At 39.0% G+C, this 20,258-nt stretch overlaps 1 protein-coding gene across 3 annotated transcripts in view; it reads right to left on the bottom strand.

Annotated features, from left to right (window-relative positions):
* LOC113053251 (zinc finger E-box-binding homeobox 2-like) overlaps positions 1-20,258 on the bottom strand; it is a 48,659-nt gene that overhangs the window by 6,080 nt on the left and 22,321 nt on the right. For all 3 annotated transcript variants that reach the window (XM_026218121.1, XM_026218119.1, XM_026218120.1), the window contains 5 exons: positions 6,598-6,816; positions 3,394-3,462; positions 2,219-2,407; positions 1,671-1,885; positions 116-224 (listed from right to left, as the gene is read on the bottom strand). In XM_026218121.1, coding sequence (XP_026073906.1) covers positions 116-224; positions 1,671-1,885; positions 2,219-2,407; positions 3,394-3,462; positions 6,598-6,816 — 801 coding nt within the window. The remainder of the gene's footprint in view (positions 1-115; positions 225-1,670; positions 1,886-2,218; positions 2,408-3,393; positions 3,463-6,597; positions 6,817-20,258) is intronic.

A 20,258-nucleotide genomic window follows, 5' to 3' on the forward strand; every position in this document is an offset into this window, starting at 1 on the left:
AATTACCATTAGGCAAATTGAAAACATATGAAATAAGATTACATGCATTATTGGCATTCTTTTCACAGTGCTTATGAAAGGAGGCTCTTAAAATAATATTCAATGAAACACTTACCACTGTGAATGCGGAGATGCTCCTTCAAATGATGCTTATATTTGAAGGCTTTGCCACACTCTGTGCATTTGAATTTGCGGTTACCAGCCCCTTCGTTTAGCAGTTGAGGCTGTAAAGGGAGAGAAAGATTGTAGAAATTGATACAGATGTAAAACTGTCTGGATAATAAATAATGTTTATTTATACTGATTAATGAAACACATAGAACAGAACTATACTTAGGAAAGTTTCCAAAGTTACTGAAGCAACAGATACTCTGAAAGGGTGGGGTGGGGGGATATGGCAGGGATAAAATTCACACTATCAATTTGTATGGTTCCTCTTGTCTATTCAGTGCCTTATTCATTAAACTACTCTCTGCAAACCTTAAACAGTTGTTGTCTAGGTTTAGTTAAAAGAGTGTAGGCTGCATCTGTATTCACAATTCAAAGTTAACGTAGGTGCTCTTCCTCCATTTGAAATTCAAATGTGGGCCCCAGATGCACAACAAAAACAACAGCATTCACCCTGCACCCCACACACAGACACAAAAGGTCTGTGAAAAATGTGTGGGTGTCCACAAGAGCACGTTAAATAGTCACTATGTACAGTACTGTGAAGCTCTTTCTTCAGAAGTTCAGACACACTCGTGCACATAGGCCAGTTTAAGATGTGTATTGGATTTTCATTTTCTGTATGAGTGTATCGAAATATATACAATGAGGCGAGCATATGATGGAATGTAAAACTAAACCTATCAAGGTGAACCCAGGAATTAATGTTCAAAGCCTTCAGGAAAATACTTCTTTAGAGCAAATAAGATTACGATACTATTGATCACTGGGGAAAAAAGCCATATGCCCGTGTTTGATTCAGTATGAAGAGGTGCACATGTGTGTATGCCTGTGTGCATATGCGTGAGTGTGAATGACCCAGTAAGATGAGCGTGCAAGGCAAGTATTCCCAATTCTTTTCCAACGTGCCTAAGTCTGCTTAAGGTTCAAAGATGAAAGCCTAAATGCAGGATATCCTGTTTTATTTCGATCAAACAACTGAGAATCCCTTTTACCACATCAAAAACAGACCTTTTCCTTCAGTAATAAAGCCATATAGAGTTTCCTCTTTCAAATAATTCCATATCACTGAATTTTTCACAGCATGCTAATGTTGAGACCAGCCTAATAGGCAGAATTAACATCAGCTTTCCGTGCATCTTTTGAGTTGACTCCTTTCCAACAGCTGATGTGAGAAGTCGGCAGGCCTATAGGACTCAGTGTGCTAGAACAGCCCACACATGGCCGGCTGTGGATGGACACTCAGGGGAGTATGACAGTGCACAGCTGTGGCTCCGGTGTGAAGGATTCAAGTATTAAGTTGCTTCCGGAGGAGCTTGTTCAATGCTGTAGCTATTAACAGGCTGAAACATGTTCTCCACAGACAGTGGAGTACACAAGCTCAGAATGAGAGATGATGCAGCATCTTTCACAATGAACCCGGATTTACAATAGATACACTAAAAGCATGAGGAAGTAATGAGTGTGGGTACTGTATGTAATTGAGGTGGGCCTTGTCTCACCTGATCTCTGGCAGGCTTATGTGTGGCCATATGGCGCTCTAGCTGTGTGCGGTAGGCGAAGGTGTCACTGCACAGAGGACAGGGGAAGCTCTCATCGTTTTTCTCATGTCGGTACTTGATGTGTTCCTTTAGGGAGGTCAGCCGCTTGTAGCCCCGGTCACAGTAGGGGCAGGTCAACAGTTGGGCAAAGGCATCTGGCGTCCTCAGTGCCAGATCTGGGCAAAATTGAAAGGAGTGAACAGAGTGAAGGAGGGGGGATTGGAAAAAAAAACAAAAACTTTGCCATATGAGGCTATGGGATAATGATAGGTAAAGCGCTGCATTTAGTTATGTGAAACAGGAAAATATGCTACTCATTTATATTCAAATAACATTAACAAAAATATTTTATAAATTAAATATATGCATTTTGACCAAAAGTTAATAAATAAAATAAAATAAGTTTAATTAAATGTATATAAAAAAAAAAAAAAAAAAAATGGAATTTCTAATTGTATTTGGTGAGTCTTAATATTACACCCTATTTGTATGTATAGTTCAATGCCTACCATTTTCATTTTCATCTTGTCCATTGGCCTCTGGCGTGCCCAGTCGTGTAGCCTCCTCTGGGTCTTCTGGGTAAATAATAACAGTATCATGCAGGTATTCCGCAATGCTCGCTGCATGTCCCTCGCTGTTATCCAGTTTCCTCTTGGCAAAGAAGCTTTCCAGCTCTGAAGAGGCATCAATACCCTTAACTGCACAGAGGAAGTGGGGAGAAAAAGCACAAATGAATCCAGTGGTTGATGCTCAGTGTCATTGGAAAGGACCAAGCTGAACATTAGGACACTGGCCACTCTAGTGTGATGTAGTGGAGACTAAACCATTAGAAGGCCTTTCAAGGTGGAAGTATTTATTTAAGTTACAACATAATGGCCACTTCAAAGACTAATAGGAGCCAGCTTGATCATCAAGTACTCTTTAAGCATCCTCTTGCATGTTTGAAAATGCTTTAAACATTTCCAGCATTATGGGTAATTGGGTTATATGGCAATTAGGCGTGTCAGGGTAACTGATCTCACTTTGTATTGCTCATTGTATACATAAAATTGGACCCAATAACCTAATTATAGATCATGTGTTATGTGTAATTGCACAGAACAAGATTTTAAACGTTATTTTTGTAAACAATGGGTTTTGGGATGAAATACTTAATGATACTGACAGGATAAATAGACAACTGCGTCTTACAAAAAGTATATATTTATATATGTAAAAAAAAAATAATAATAATAAAATGAGGTAATGTGGATAGATAACGAATAGGATGATAAAAGTTATTTTAAATCATACTTTTTCTTTCAATGACTGGAAATTGGGTAAGCAAATGAAAATGTTATTGTTTCCTTGTAATCAATTTGAAAGAACATGGACTGACCAAATTTGATTTTGTGCTTAAACTCAATTTAGCTGCAAAATGTGATTTGCCATGCATTTGTGCTCAACTTAAAAATGTTTACTTTAAATCTCCCATAGACTCACATGAGGGAGCATTATTTAACATGTGTCCCAAGCATTTACTTCTAGTTTTAAGAGACGTTAAACTCCTAAACATTTCATAATGTATATGTTCAAGATTTGGTGTGTTGATTATCACTTGAAATCGTTGACCCAACTCTTTAAATTGAGTTATTTATTGTGTATCTATGTACAAATATTTCAATATATTGTGAGGTTATCTCACCTGTACCATTTCCAATTCCATGTAGAGAGATGTCAGGGCTCATGGGGTTGTATTCAGCTTTTCGCTCCTCTGTAATAAGAGAAAACACCATGTTTAATGATCATCATAACTAGAAAAAAAAACAATTCAGCTGCAAATGGTCTGTCATTATCATGCCACTTTTAGTTAACATGTTTAATGTACGTTAAAGTGTAATTAAAGGAGATAAACGTGACAGCACATTCAAAGGAAAAAACACAACGATAGAGATCTTCCTACATATCAGGAAGACTTATATCTTAAACATGTTGACAGCAGCTCAGAGAATGATCCGCTTCTCTTAAGAAATCATGTCAAGGTATTTTTGAAGGAGAGGAGGGTGGCCTGAGAGGAGTTTGCTCATATACTGCAGCTATTGTTTGTTCCTCCTCCTCCCTCTCATGTGACCTCGTATCGGCAGTCACAAGTATCATAAGCTTCCCTCACAAAAGGAGGATATACAGCACCATTTACACCAGAAAAGCAGGGGGAAAACAAGGGTACTCAAACCTCCTGACACACAAACACACACACATGCTTCCACTGCATTAGTACTGTTTCATTTCAAAACTGCCTTCCACTTCCTTCCTCATTATCTAAGCATGACAACTGAGAGAGCTTCTGAAAGTTGACGAATTCTCTCACTTTTCACCACATTTAAGAGATGTCTTTCAAAGCCGAGTTTGAAATCATTGTGAGAGCAATGCTTCTTGAAGGGATGTTTTGAGCATCAAAAGCTTTACTAGTCTTGGACGTGTTTCAGTGAACAAAGTTTTAATGAAACAAGGGGGCTTGCCTTCGCAAAACTCCTTCCTGATGAAATTGTCTCCTTCTGCACTGTGTAGATAAAAGTGCGAGGCCTGGGGCCAGTGAAAATACCCTCCTGAATTCTCTGCATTGTGCTTTTCTTCGAGGTACATTGGCTTAAAACTTGTTTGGGGGGTTTAGCGATTAGTTGTATTTGCATGGGGATATTTTAATGTCACACGAAGGACCTAACGTCATGTGTGGTGCGCCAAAAACCTTGTTGAAGGGAGGCCAAAATGGTATCAGAGATTAATTTAGAGTAAATCAATGTACTGTGTATGAATGACAGAAATACAGTTTCCTCGAGTGGCAAAATGGCAACTACATTAGAGTCTCAGTTCTGCTTGTGGTAGCTGCAGGCCCCATGAGGTAACATTGTGATTTTAACCACTGCAACACAGAAGTTCCATATCTTTTTAGGTGAACAATTAAACTAGCTTTTTTTTTTTTTTTTTAGTAGTCCATTTGACGTGGACTTATTTCAAAGGAGCTTGTAAATATGCTTGCAAATACTGGAGCTACAGTACAAGTGCTGATGCTGCTATACAGTGTAGGAAAAAACAAGTACTTTAACATCCTTTTGAGACCCAGAAAAACAGCCTGTCCTCTTCTCTCTCTATGTCATTTCACTTTTTGTAGCATATGAACAAATGGGAAAAGTAGTCTAAAAATAGCAACGTTTATTTTCAACATGTTCTTTTGTATCTGGTAATAAAAAACAGTGGCATCCAGAAGACTCAGATGATTTAAACTTAAAGAAAAGTTAAGATGTAAAATTACACTTTATGTAAGATTTAATACATTGATATATACAGTACTACTAAAAATATAGGGTCAGTAGGTTGTGCGTGTGTACATACAAGAAATGTATACTTTTATTCAGAAAAGACATTCAATTGACTTAAAAGTGCCAGTATAGACATTTACAATGTTATGAAATATTTATATTTTAAATAAATGCTTTTCTTTTGAATGTTCTACTAATTAAAGAATCCTGAAAAATAAAAACGAACTGTTTCACCATTTCCAGCAAATTACTAAGCTCTTGATAATAAGAAGAAACGTTTCCTGAGCATCAAATCAGCATATTAGAAGGATTTCTAAAGTATCATGTGACACTGAAGACTGGAGTAATGGCTGATGAAAATTCAGCTTTTTCCTTTTTTCCTTTGTAATAAATTACGTTAAAATATAATAAAATATAAAATGGATATTTTTAATTGTAAAAATATATCTTAATATTATTGTTTTACTGCATTTTGATCGAATAAATGCTTTTCACTCAAACTGCAATTCTTAGAATTTGTAACAGAAATGTTATAATATACATATCAGAAAAATGCAAATTAGAAGCACTTCCAAAAGTCATCATTTGAACCCCACTGTCTTAGCAAAACATATAGAGGGGACTTGAGGTGCATCTTCTGTAGCAACCACAGCTCACTGATAAAAAGAGGAAGAACCGCAGAAGATGATTCATGCAGCCTCTTTTATCAACATATAACACAATTTATTTTTTTCTCTCCAGTAAGCAGACTCATACCTTCATATTTAGTCACAAAAATAAAATAATGCTATCCTGCCAGAGGCGTGGCATTCAAAAAAACTGAAGTTCATTAAGCTAGCATATCATGGTGTGAACATCAACTAAACAAAACACTGTTCAAGCGAATGACACATCCCTGAAGACCCTGTTTAGTTCTGTGACTGTGACACTCTCTGAAAGTAAGTGATGCATATGGTTTAGTCATTAGCCGAGACTGATTGCTGAGGGTCAGGGTTTTTTTTCCTCCCTTTCTCTCTCTCTCTCTCTTTTTTTTTTTTTTAAACTGGGCGACTCGCATGAGTTCTCCCTTCACTCTGTAACTGTCAGCCAGGCACAGGGAATTGTGGGCCTATTATGTATGTAAATGGCCATCATAATGCCAAAAATTTCATTTAAGGCCTTTAATGAGTCTTCAGCAGGGCACGCTCATGCTAAATGATAGCTATGCAACCCTAATTAAGAGAATTTGTCTTTAAAGCCTCACTAGCTTGGGTCTTGTCTGTGATCTTGATCGCTTTTGGTTTTGAGTGGTTGAGTCAAAATGAAGCCAGAAGAAAGGGGTGTGGAGACAGTGATGAGGCACTGAAGATTAGGTGTAGCCTACTTTGTGACAAAAAGTAAGAAACCAAAGTAGAAATGTGAGCTAATAGTCTAAAAGTTGCCATTACATCAAAAGTGCCAAACAGCTGCAAGCCTAAGAAATAAAAGCTGCTCTGTCCTGGTAATATAAAAATGGCAAGGTTGATTTAAAAAAGAAAAGAAAAAAAAAACTCGGCTATGTTTCATATGTTAATACCTCATTTTGGCCTGATATTCTCAGCGCTCACTCTTACCTGAACCATTCAGGTCTCCATGGAGCCAGACATGTGCTCCTGCCCCATCCTGGCTTTCATTTTCTTCATCCCCGCGGCAGGAAAACAGGGCATGGGCTACCCGGGGTGAGGCCTCCAGACTCGGTACACCTGCTGGACTGCCTTCACCCTCAGAACCCAGGAGTCTGTCCTCCTCATCGGACCCTGAACCGGCATCCACCACATTTTCATAATTCAACACTGTGGACAGAACAGAATACAGGTGTTATTATTTGAATTTAAATATAAATATATATATATATATATATATATATATATATATATATATATATACAGGAACAAGTAACAATTTCTAGATGTCAAAATAATGGAAATCTCCCTAGACAAGATTGTTGCTCGATATACAACAACAGATAGTATGATAAAGCAAACCAAAAACCCACAAAACTCTCTTATTGAGAGGTGCTGAGGGTCTAATAAACTATGAAGCTTACATCATGGGAACAGCCGTTTAACGTTCAGGTTCATTTGAAGTTCTTTCCTCGCCTAATACAGCACACATCTCCCCAGGCTCTCCGAGCACCTTATCTCAGAGGCAAGCTGCCAAAGCAGTGAGAACTAGTGGGAAGTTTCTCTAATGGTAAGATTAAAAACCTAATTGCTGATTTCGGGACAATTTTCTCCCTCTCCCGAATGCAGAGTTTTGAAAAACAACAAACTTTCCCTTCCATCTGTGCTCTATTTCCCAGTTCGTTGGCGTCAAATGGACTCGACTGGGCTGTGGAACACTCGATTCCCACTGCGTACCTTAACTACCCCTAATCTCTCCCTAGGAGCCTATTCACTTAAAAAATAAAAATAAAAATAATAAAACAAATACCAATGACGTCTTTTATCACAGGTTCCCATGCCAGAAAGGCTGCTTTTTCTTGGCGGCTCTTGCCAGAGGACGTGAAGATTAGCCGCACGTATCTGATCATAATATGATCTTTGTCTGATCCATGGGGCTGCATTTGCTCCCCCAGACAACTGCGCAACAGGTGCAAATTAAAAGGGGAACCATCTCGGGTACAAGGGATGGTCGAAATGCACTGACCCGGGCTGAATACCAAAGAGCAGGGTGAGGTGGTATGGCGGGGGTGAAGGGCGTGGGACAAAAAGCTTTCTAACTAAGAGGTGTGACCAGCGGGATTATTTAGGAGCGGCTTCAGGCCGAGGGTGAAGACCCCCCCTCCTTGAATGAAAAGGAGAAGGGGAGCGAGAGAAAGCAAAAGAGAGACATAAAGGGAGTGGTTGAAAGTAAGACATGAGAGGCTCTTTGTGTGGTCCGAGTATACCTTGGACGTTAAGCAACTTTATCTTGCCTTTTTCTCTCCTCTGTTCCCTCTCTCTCTTGCTCTCCAACAACAGCCATTTATTCCATCTTTACGCCAGTAATAAGTGCACTTCACTATGTCTTGCGCAGGTACATAAGGCAGCCCTGAATTTTGGTACTGGAGCTAAAAAGCTGTGGCCAGTCATTCAGCGTTTGAATGGTGGGAGTGTTCTGAAGAAATAGAAAGAAGTGGGAGGACTAGGAAAAGAATCATGAAGATTAATACAGAGGTCAGGGCTGAATATTTATAATAGTGAACTGCTGAGTGGTTTGACTTTAAGCCCACACAAAACACTAAACTATTTACATGACATTTTCCAGTTTTTGTGTTTTGAGCTTTTCGACAGCATATGCTAGCCATCCACACTCCGAATGGCATAGGTGGAATATTTGAGTGGATGTGTATTTTTTTTTTTCTTTTTTTTGTTTTTTCTTTTTTTTACAAAAAGTCAGCATGGTTTGTTCTGAAGGTTTTTTCTAATTTTACTGTAATTGCAGAGACGCTCTCACAACACTAATAGAAATAGAAAACACTGAGGATTGAAAACCATTTTGGAAAAAGGGACAGGCATGTTTTGAATTCCGTCAAGCAGATACTTTGCCTTTGTGTGTGGGTGTGTGTGTAAGTGATAGAAAAGAAAGTGACGGGCACTTAAAGCAATCCATCAAGCAATCTGCCTCTAAGGTCACATGGGCTGACAGATGTGACCAAGATATTCTATGCACTTTGTGCACTTTTTTTTTTTTTTTTTACGTGGGAGTAAAAAGAATAAATAATAATAATTGATTAACTAATTAACTCATGAAGAAAGTAAATATTTTTATGATTGTAAGATCTTTGTTTTCATCCATCTAACTTGTCACATTTTTTGCATTTTCAAATCATAAAATTCGATTTTCATCAGTAATTATATTCAGAGTGATTAAAAAGTGGAATGAACTCCTCCAGGTTGAAACTTTTAAATTTTAAATTTTGAATGTGTTTACAGTAAAACTACAAAGTAAGATTAAAACATACAAATACTTTTCTATATATACGCGTAACTTTATTTTACATCTGCCAATCAAATGTGCTTCCCCATGTAGATCTGCCCCCATTGCAATTCTATTGGCTGCCATTTTAGTGTGTCATTCCGGCAGCTGGTCTGCTATATAATTCCTGCAGTGAACGGTCCATTGTGCTCGCCCTAGAGACAAAGAAGCCACCTCTCTTCTCTCTCTTGCCCTGACTTCTCCTTTCTCCCCTCCCTCCCTCTCTCTCTCTGCGCTGTTTCGTATTCTCCACCAACCCCACCTATCACTCTGGTAGCTGTCCTTTGAGAATAGGGCATAATGCATTTCAACATGGTACCAGAAGTCATCATTACCAAGAACTGAGCAACAAGCTAGATAGGTAGAGTCATTAAAATGCAGAATACATTAGCAAGCAAACATTTAGCATAATTACAGAAATGATACCTTGTGTCAGTCCAGTTTGGACAAACTAAAACTGTCTCCGCTAACTGGGTGAGGTGCACACATTCCATAGCCTGGAGTTGTGCGCACACACACACATACACATGTACACATACAGCAGTTTAGCTGTTTGGACAGGTATGTGTGTGCTCTGTCACAAGCTCTTATACTGTAATCCTCTCATCTCATCTGCGGAGTGTGTTCCCAGCACTCGGGGAAAAACTGCAGACACACCTGCAAACCCAAAGCCAAACTGTCCACTGGAGCCATTTCACTGGTATGTGGCGAAAGACGATTTCAAGCTTTTGATTATTTCAGACAGAAAAGGTTTCTGTTGTGCCAAACGCACAACAATCACATCCATCAGGACTGAACGACACCTCCGCTGGCTCACACACCTTTTCAACATTCCCTGACCACAGGTAATCCGCTTGCTATCCATCTTTTCCCTTTCCTTTCATCTCCTTTCCGTTGATTCCTAGTGGCCGAAACAGAAAGGTAAGCGCATATTTAACATCCATATCGAGAATCAGTCTTCCGCAGGTCTTTCCCAGGTGCCTCTCTGCCACGGTAATGAAACCCGGCAGAACAGACGGTGGAAAATAACTGCTCTATTCTCTCTCTCTCTCTCTCTTTCTCTCTCTCTCCTGTGCGGTGTGCATCACCTGAGCGAGCAGTGGGGGAGGGGGGGGGGGCACTAGGTAAGGCTCCAAACAGTTGAAAGGAGGTCGCTGCCTAGTGGCTATAGCCTGGAAATGATCCATGTAAATCAAGTCAGTCATCTTCCATTCATGTGAAAAATGCAATAGGGAGGGCAAACTTTTACTCGTTTCATGCCTCAGAAAAGTGCACAGAGGTAATGTATATGATGAACCAACTGTCTGATGTACCATAAATGGGTAATAACTGTATTATGAGAGAAATTTAATTATTATTTTTTAATGCAAAGGGATCTGATAGGAAAGTATATGATTTTCACCTGTTGGACATCATAATATAACATTTAATGTATCTCATTTTAGGTATAAAGAATAAAATAGCAGTCTATGAAGAACAGAATTAATATGACAAGTGCTGTATACTGTCTTGTGTCCTATTGCCTGAAGGAAGTAAGGATTAAAAGAAGGTAGGAAGAAGATTGGGCAGGACAAGCATATTATGTAAAAATAAATAAAACAAAATGTGCAGGATCAGTCATCAGTATTTTTGGTCCGTTTTCTAAGAAGGAAAAGCAAGATCATTTTCAGCTATAATCTGCTATAAATATAACTTATCAAACAGCATATGTCAGCATATAAAATAAAAGGTTATTCTGATGACGGTAGGGTCTTTAAAATAAGTTCTGTACATAACCACACACTTTTCAACAATGAATCTGTGACTCCCACACAAGGCTGTTTATGTCAGCGAAGGCCTTGAACCTGACAGAAAGTGTCTGGATTGGGTCTGTTTTTTTCTTGTGGGGTTACAATGTAGATAACGGCCGGTGAAATTTCTCTTGTTTACAGTGTGTGTGTGATGGGAGACGAGGCTCTCTGTGTTTGTTTTAAGGCCAGGCAGCCGGAGAGGTCACACTGGTGCTGGGGGAACAAAGGGCCCAGGAAGAGAGGGGCCGCTTTTGTGCCGCTGTGATCCTCAGTGAAAACTCAGCAATGCGTGAACCATTACTGCAAACCTGGAGAGGGTGTGTGTGTGTCTGTGTGTGTACTGTGGCCGGCTTTGTTTTCCTTGTATTTAAGTATTTCAGTACTTGCCAATATTTGTGAGTGTGAAAAAGCAGAGTGAGAGAGATGGTGTGTGTGTGTGCACTTATCTAGCATGCACCCATCTGTAAATGGGTGGCGGTGCTCCACCGACCCTGCCGTGAAGCGGCAACAGTAGCCTGGCCCTAATTGAATTAAACTCCCATTTGTCTACTATAGGACCCAATGCAACAGGCAAGAAGGAGAGAAGGGGAGGAAAGGAAGCACGAGAAAGAGAGAGAGAGAGCTCTCTGAGGCTTGCTCATGCCGCCAGACGGCCCACCTTTCCCCCTTCCTCCCCCACGCAGACCCACCATCTGTGCCCACCCCATGCACATGTTACCCCTCTCTCTCTTGACAACTGTTCTGGGCCTCTACCAGCCTCAGAGTGCCTGTGTGTGTGTGTGTGTGCGTGTGTGTGTGTGTGTGAGTTCGTAAAGCTGGAGACACACAATAGCTCACTGGGCTACCCTGAGGAGGAGAAAAGACAGGAGGAGAGGAGAACACAATATGCTGTGCAGAGGAAGATAAAGAAGTCAACCTCTATCTCAGGCGAACTATCAGTCAGGTTGCACTCTGGGAGGAAAGAACAACCACAAAAAGCCCAAACCGCCTTGGGGCGAGAGAGCTGAAAAGAGATGAAGCAAATTACACACGCTAACAAAACCTGCAATTTGAGGTTTTCTTTACTTTGAGCACGACGTCTTTGTACCATCAAACTCTATAAAATCGGCAGGTGAGGGCTTAGAAGCATGGGCAGATGAATTTGTTGGCTGAGTTCGGAGTCTATAAATTTTTTTGGAAGTTAATATGGGTCAATTAATATGCAAATCTCCCGGCAGATGCTCAGTGGCTCTCAGCATGCGATTGGCCCGTCGGTCACTAGCTGTTCAAACAGTTTCACGAGCAAAACAACACCAGGTTCTCTCTCGGAGAAAAAAAAAACAACGAGACACCTTACATAGTTTTTTTTTTTTTTTTTTTTTTGTTACATAAGCAATGGTTTTGTCCTTTTTAGAGAGGTAAAATTCATTCTGTTTCTTTACTAAGAATGCAAAGCACTCAACCAACATTTACCATAATCGTTTTTTTATTATTTAAAGTGACAGATCACACAAAAATGCTAAATTATCTCATCATTTACTCACCCTCACACTGTTCCAAAGTAGTGTGACTTTCTTCTGTGAAACACAAAAGAATATGTTTTGAAGAATATTGGGAACCACTGATTGCCATTATATGGAAAAAACATCTCACAATACATTAGTTTATGTTCCACAAAGAAATATGAGAGCATACATGATGATAGAATTGTTATTTTTGAGATACATTTATGCATTTATGTTGTAAACATGACTGGATCTCCCCATAGGCCATCAATGTAAGTCCTTTTATTTAAGGCTGATTTAATGGAACACAACAATCTTTCTGTGATACCTGTTTATTATCAGACAAAAGGCGAAACTAAAAGAAAACAGCTTGGGTTCTGATAAGACTCCTCAGTGGCATTGCCAGAAGTGCTTGTTGGGTTTCTGAAAGCTAACAGGTCCAGATGGAGCAAAAAATAAGACCTCAAAGGGGGGCTTTAAATGAAGGCTCCAGACCAGCAGACAGGTTGCTAATGAAATATGCATGTTAGGAGTGGCCCTATCTATCTATCCATCCATCCTGCCCACAACCTTCCCACACTTCCTTACTCTGTCCTCTGCCATTTTATGGTACGCTTCATTTGTGAAGCAAAAAAAAGAAAACAAGCCTCTTTCATTGGCACCACAAAGACGTCCTATCTCTACCTTATCATAAGAAACCCTTTGAGAATTTTAGCGATACATGGCTTGGTTTCCAGCCTACTTCTCAAAACTTCTTCTTTTTTGGACGTTCTTCAGTGTGTCTTGGCAAATGTTTCCAGCATATGACCGCTAATTGTACTTTCTCAAGTGCTGACTGCATGGGAAACCATTCACTTTTAACAATTCCCTAAAAATCCCTCACATTATCTTGGATGGTAAGTTCTTCATTTATGGATGGAGAGTTATGCGTTCGATTCAAAGAGGTTCACTCAAGCCTAAATGTGAGGTCACATTTACAGATGTTCAGCATATGTTAATGGTTAGAAATCTAGTTATTTACCTATATAAATGTCACAACCAGTTCAAGTTGTTCACACTTGTTTGGTTTTAAAGTGACTTCTGTCTGAGCTGTGCTTCATACATCACCATACTATAGAAAATTGTTTTGCACCTTAAAATTTCACTGAAGTGCATTAACAACTGAGACCGCAATCTTGCTCTCAGACAATGCATTACTGCACAATTTCACCTACCTCTAGCTGAATGCAATTTCCCTCCCCATATGGGCACTCATATGTGCTGCTACGGGGGCAAAGGTGGCTTTGTCAAACACGCATGCATGCTGGCTGGAAGCTGTGGTCTCCTGTGTTCTGCAGGACCAGGATCAGCTGGGGTGGTATTAAACATGCAGAAGGTTGCCTGTGAACAACTGTCAGCACATCTGCTGTGTTGTTCTTCAGCCTCTCTCTCTCCATCACTCCCACAGCCCCATCAATAACACTCTACTGCAAACAGCTCCTGGCTACCACCGCAAGCGTGTGTGTACATGCACCTTGTGTGCTCTGTGTGCCAAAACACGAGTGAATAACACAGATTATGCCCCCATCCTGTTGTGTGTACTAGTGCATGTCTGTTTATGGCAGACTAACCTGTTTTATGTGTGTGTGAGACTCTGCACTCAATATCATAATGAAATAAAGAGCCTGCTTTAAGCACATGCAAATTCAAACGCACGTAATCAGGGCAAAATTAATTTTGCTGTTGCTGATTAGAGACATTAATTAATCTGTGTGAGGTATGGGCCTAATCTGAAGTTGAATTACACCTTCTGTAAGATTAATTAGGACACGATAATAACATACGGTGCTGCCAGTGCAGATTACAGTAAGCCTTATTCCTTTGACTTGAAAAAGAGCCGGGGTGAAACCTGAATCATCGTCGATTGAGGGTGCCCGTATTCCCAACTACTTAATAGTTAACAGGGATTTCCAAGGTATTCTATCCTAAAAAGGTTTTTGAATTTGGGTTGAGGCTAATATGTATTATCTCAGAGCTTGTTTCCCATTTAAAGACACTTTTGAAATGGATTCAAACGGATCGTTTGACCCCACAGAAACGCTACAGGGAAGTCGAGTCCATTTGTGGCAAGTGCATCCCTGTGTGCGCCTGAAAGCAAATGTTTATTGGTGTGTGCGACTGAGGTGTTCGGAGAGCTCATGTGCACAGATCTGTGGTGTGGACTGTGGAGGCCACAGCAAAACCTCACCAGTTGCCAGCTGGCAGTGTAGGTGGGAGCCTTTTAAAGAGGTCAGTGTGTGTGAGTGTGTGTGTGTGAGTGAATAGGGACAGTCCACATCCAATGAGGAATAGAGCCTCCTTGGTCCAGGACCTTCAATCAGAGCAGTTCTTTCTGATGTTAATGAGGGAGTAAAACACATCTGTTCATCACCCCCTCCTGCACACACATCCTTATACACATACACACTTCGGACTTTGGTCACCTGAATAGCTTCCCCAGCAGGTAGTTCACAAGGGAAGGATTCGGCCCTTTATGCGGTCAATCTTTGACTCCCATGAAACCTTTTCTATGCCCTTACCCCATAACTACCATCAAAGGTCAGTGACCCATGGGATGCACTAGGGACCCAAATTTGGCCCTTCTGTTTTGTCAGAATAACGACTGAATAAGAACTGAATGAATTAACTACAATATCCACAAAGCTGACAATAGCGCTGAACCGTGACTTGTATTGCCTTGAGCATTTATAAAATTGCACCAAATTAATTTCTATACATAAGAAACACTAAAACGCTGTATTGATATATCAAAAAAATAAAAAAATAATTAGACTTGAATTTAAATTAAAAAATGAATATCAAAAAAGTAAATTATACTTGCATACAAATGTATATACTATATTAAAATTTATTTATACGTAACTGAAATAATTGAATAGTTTATTCAAATAATTTAATGATAATTTACTAATTGTAAACATTCTTTAAATAATTGTATCTGAAAAATATCTAAATATTCTAATATATAAATTAATTAAAATGACAAAAATAAGTAAATAAATAAGTTATTTTGGATTCAAAGTTTATATTTAAATATGTTTATACTAATAGAAAAAAAAAAGGAGCAACATTATGTGGTTACCTTGGAAAACACGGCATCAAGATGCCCTGATCTGGTTTTCTGGGAGGAGGTGTTGGATTAGGAGCACATCAAAGAGTATGAAAGTGAGCTACTTTGATGATGTTTACAGTAACATACCTGGGGTAAAGCAAGGTGCTAATTAGCTCAAGTGGATAATTAGAATGCCGATTACAGGAATCAAAAGGTACTGCAGAGCTTAAAGCTACAGCCTGCCTCTGTAACCACTCCTTTGGGTAAGCTCTCTCACACACACACACACAAGCATACGTACAAATAGTCCAGGGGGAAGCCATAAACATCTCCTTAGTTCAGGCGATTATAAGACAGGCTTAAAGTGGAGAACCAGTAAATACTGAGGGGGCCATTGTTTCCTTCACTTCCTCTTTTCAGCGAGGAGGATTCGTCTTTCCCCTTGATGACACCTCCAGGGAGCACACGCGGATCATATTATCGTCTAAAAGGGAAGTCTTATTCATTCCGTCGACTGTGTTAAGGCTCTCAGAAGCCACATCATTCGTAATGCTGTGGACCGCAGGGCTTTCACAGAACAGGAAAGACCCACGTTAACTCCTGAGCAGCCAGGGTTTGCCGCTTTGTTAGGGAATCATCTATGATTTAACACAGGGAGTGGCAAAGCGTTGAGCTAATAAAGCTTGCCAAGACCATTTACAAACAGGCGGAATTATTAGTGTTAGAGTTACTGTACCCTGGAAAGTCACTTTAAAGGTGTATGCAGCTTGATTTGTGACCAAATCCATCTTGATAATGGCCATCAGGAGGAACCATCAAAACAGTGGAGTGTGCTGTAAAATATTAATCAAATTATTGCAATTATATTCACTGTAATAGTCTAGAAATGTTAGGTTCTCATTTTACCAGATTATCACTCATATTAAGCCATATGGATATCACCATTAAACTGTTGTTGTTTTTTTATTATTATTGCATCTGGTAGTTTGTGTTGAAACCTACACACCACACAACTGCCCTAAAAATATATATTTTAAGAGTTTATTATTTCACACCACAATGTTAATTGTTATTTTTCATTCACAACTTTGTACTATATAATTCTCCCTATTAAGTTCATAAACTTTCAGTGCTGGCTCTGCTATTGTTGCTGTTGAGTAATAAAGCTGTGCCTTTGAAAATGCAATACAGCTCAAACCTTTCAGTTAAAAAATGTCTAAATAAATATATCAATAAATAACACGATCTTTGTATGGTCACCCTAAAAGAAAGCTGATTTCTGACCTTCTCCCAGAGCTCCATGGAAACCAGAGCTAGACGGTGGCCAAAAATACATGTTTTCTTAAAATACAAAAGCCTGTGAAACTGTCTGTTTTGGGGAGTTTTGACTCCAACAGGTGCCAAGAAAAACCTCCACGGTCTCAAAACCTGTTATTTAAACAAGGGTGAAGGACCGTAGGTCACATTCTCTCATGAATGGCTTCTCGTTTTCTGAGCTCTTATAAGACAGTTAACTATTTGGGCTCCATTGAAACAATATTTCGATGAATTACGAATGAAAAGGAGAAAAAAAAGTACTCAGTTCCCCTTTTTTCTTAACACCTCTCAAGTATGAACTGATAAATAGAGCGTGTTTGCACGTTAAACCGCAACTTTTTTTTGTACACCGAATGTCACGGTGACTTGGCGGCAAAAAAAACAACAACTTGCTGCTTTGTATGTCACATATTTGCTAACACAAACTCTTTTCTGCCCCTGTGCTGCTCTTATCAGTCATGAGAGGATAAGGTGTGACCTGGTAAGGGTGGCAAGTTCCACTTTCAGAGGTGTGATCACTGAGGCCCAGCAATTGAGCCAGAGGTGCTTATAAAAGGAACTTAATCAGCCTTTAGCACCTTGAGATGGGAGCTGAGCAGACGTTAACCGAAATGGCAGCTGAACCTCTTTTATACACGCAATGGATGTCGGTTTTTGTAGTCATGTCTAGGAGTTTTTTTCCAGCTATAGGTTGAATACATATGATTGGCAGTAATTTTCATTCAAAAAATGCTCAAAGAAATAAATATTAATAATAAAATATATATATTTTTTTAGTTTATCTGCATTTATGTAATGTTTAGGTTCTTTTGTGATCTAGTTAACAAAGCCCTTAAACAATCTTAGCAGCATTATTCAGGTTTTTTGGCATAAACAACCTGGTGAGGCTCTGAGTCAATGTAAGCTTCATTTGAACTCAGATAGAGTATCACAAAGCATGTGATATACAGGCCCCTCATGCAAAAGCTAGCGTGCCCTCACACACACACACACACACGGCTACACACATATTTTCCTTGGGTCCTCTGCCTGTTTACTAAATATTTAGTGTTACCATGGATCGCACTGAGAAAGAAATTAACATCTGACCGAGAGGCCGTGTCACTTGATTGAGCTCAACTTCCTTTCAAATGAAGAAGAGAATCTATAGCCGATACATGTCCAAGTTGTCACATCAGAGTGTCTTACCCGTAAGACTTAAATTAAATTACATTAAATTAAATTAAAATTAAATTTATGCATTTAGCAGACGCTTTTATCCAAAGCGACTTACAGTGCATTCTGGCTATCAATTTTTACCTATATGACTTAAAGGGATTCTCCACCTTAAAATGATAGTTTTGTCATTAATCACATTTATATATTTTATATAATACCCCATGTTGTTCCAAATCCGTAAAAGCTCAGTTCGTCTTCAGAACACAACCTGGAGGCTTGAGACAGTCCCATAGACTGCCAAGTAAATAACAGTGTCAAGGTCCATAAAAGGTATGAAAAGTCATCGTCAGAATACTCCATCTGCCATCAGATCTGGGTTATATGAAGCGACGGGAACTTTGTGGTGCGGAGGACACAGAAAAGCTTTCTGGACCTTGACGCTGTTATTTACTTGGCAGTCTATGGGACATTCTCCAGCCTCAAAACATCTTAAATTGTGTTCCGAAGATGAACGGAGCTTTTAGAGGTTTGAAACGACATGGGGGTAAGTGATTAATGACAACATTTTCATTTTGGGGTGGAGTAACCCTTTAAGGCCGATTTATACTTCTGCGTCTGACCTACGCCGTAGCCTCTATGCTATCGTTTTTTATTTCTACTTCTGTGTTGTTGTCCGTGTCGACGTGCAGTACACATGCAAACTGCTAATCTGCAATGTCCACAGGCATGTTGCTTGTGTAACCCGCAGTATGACGGCAATAGCAGAAGAAGAAGCTGCTTGTCGGAGAAGCATCAGCCGTGACTGCGGCAAATGAATATCAAAGAACAGATAATTTATTTAAAACTACAAAAAAAGAGACTATAACCGAATGCATTCTTTCAATCTCCATGTGGACTTGTAACATAACATGGCAGAAAAACTGTTTGTCGCAGACAACAAAAAAATAAGACACTTGTTCTTCGCTTTGTTTTATTTTAAATAGAAGGTGTAACATTAAAATATATAAAAGTGCAAAAAACACGCACAAAACTCAATATAGCTGCGGTGTAGTTTCGATGCAGAAGTATAAATCAGCCTTTACTTTCATATCCTTTTCTGAACCAATTACATTTTTGTAAACTTACACAATATTAATTAAAACAAACCATGTTATGAGCTGTACACATTGCTAACAACTACATGTGTTTTGGTGCTAGTACATGTACACTACTGTTCAATTTTATTGTCAGTTTTTGTAGTCAACATATATATTCTTTTAAAAATATTCACACATTTTATCTGCGTTGTAGAAGAAATAAAGAAAGAAAGAAAGAAAGAAAGATTGAATGAATCTATCAAACAAATAAATTTAGCCATCACTGACCAATAAGCAATGCAGCACACATCATGTGATTTGGCAAGTTTAAAATAAAAATAAAATAAGTCAATTTCTTAGATGTCTTTCAAAACCACTAAATGATATACATGTTATACTTTTTATTTTTTTTTGTAGAGCAGTCCTTTTCACTTTTATTTTACGAAAAAAGAAAAAAAAAATCAAGCTTGGACATCCATTATTTCCATCCAAGGAAGTCAGTCATGTTTGAGCAAACTATGACAGAATATTTTTATTTTGGGTGAACTATCCTACAAACATATTGTGGTAAAGTTGGTAAAAGGTGAACAAAACAGAGAAGAAGAGAGAAAAAAAAAACACTTCACCTCATCCTACCGGTAATGTTGCTGCAACAGAGTGCTGTTTGTCAAAAGAGAGGGGGAAAAAAAAAGGTCTGTGGTTGTCTCTGATAAGACCCTAACACAAAGATATGAACTGCTCCGTGTGTGAACACTTAAGTATGTGTGTGTGTTTGTGAAAGGTATTATCCCTTTTCCTCCTAACTGTAACTAATTCTACTTTTACACATTTTATATCACATTTATTTGCAAGAAAACCCACTTTGGCTTGATTTGGCATGTCTAGACTCTTCAAACCTGAAAAGTTGCCTCAGAGAAGATGAGCTCCAGTGTAACAGCAAACAGTATACCCATGTAAATGTTTGAAATGATGAAGCCATTCCGGCTTCAGTAGCCCGCTAGCCTCTCAAGGGGATGCAAGGCCTACTTCCAAAAAGCCTGAATTATTTATTGACCTAGGTGGGAGTGCTCTCTGGAAATGTTCAAACCCTTTTTGACAAAAGAAAGCAACATGTTTAATTCCTAATGTTTCAGATCAAATAAAAAATACACCCTCTTCACTTTCTCCATACGTCATTTAATAATAACTATATAGGCAAACAGTGCATAGTATTATTTTACCCTGTTGCTACGTCAGAGTTACTGATTTACAATTTTAACAAAGAAAAATAAAATATAATAATAATAATTAGGTGCCCTCAAAACACACATTCACATGGGCACACACAAACAAAGCACTACAACTTGATCTTTGCCAGGT

This window comes from Carassius auratus, chromosome 34 (genome assembly GCF_003368295.1).
Source record: "Carassius auratus strain Wakin chromosome 34, ASM336829v1, whole genome shotgun sequence".
Classification (NCBI taxonomy): Eukaryota; Metazoa; Chordata; class Actinopteri; order Cypriniformes; family Cyprinidae; genus Carassius; species Carassius auratus.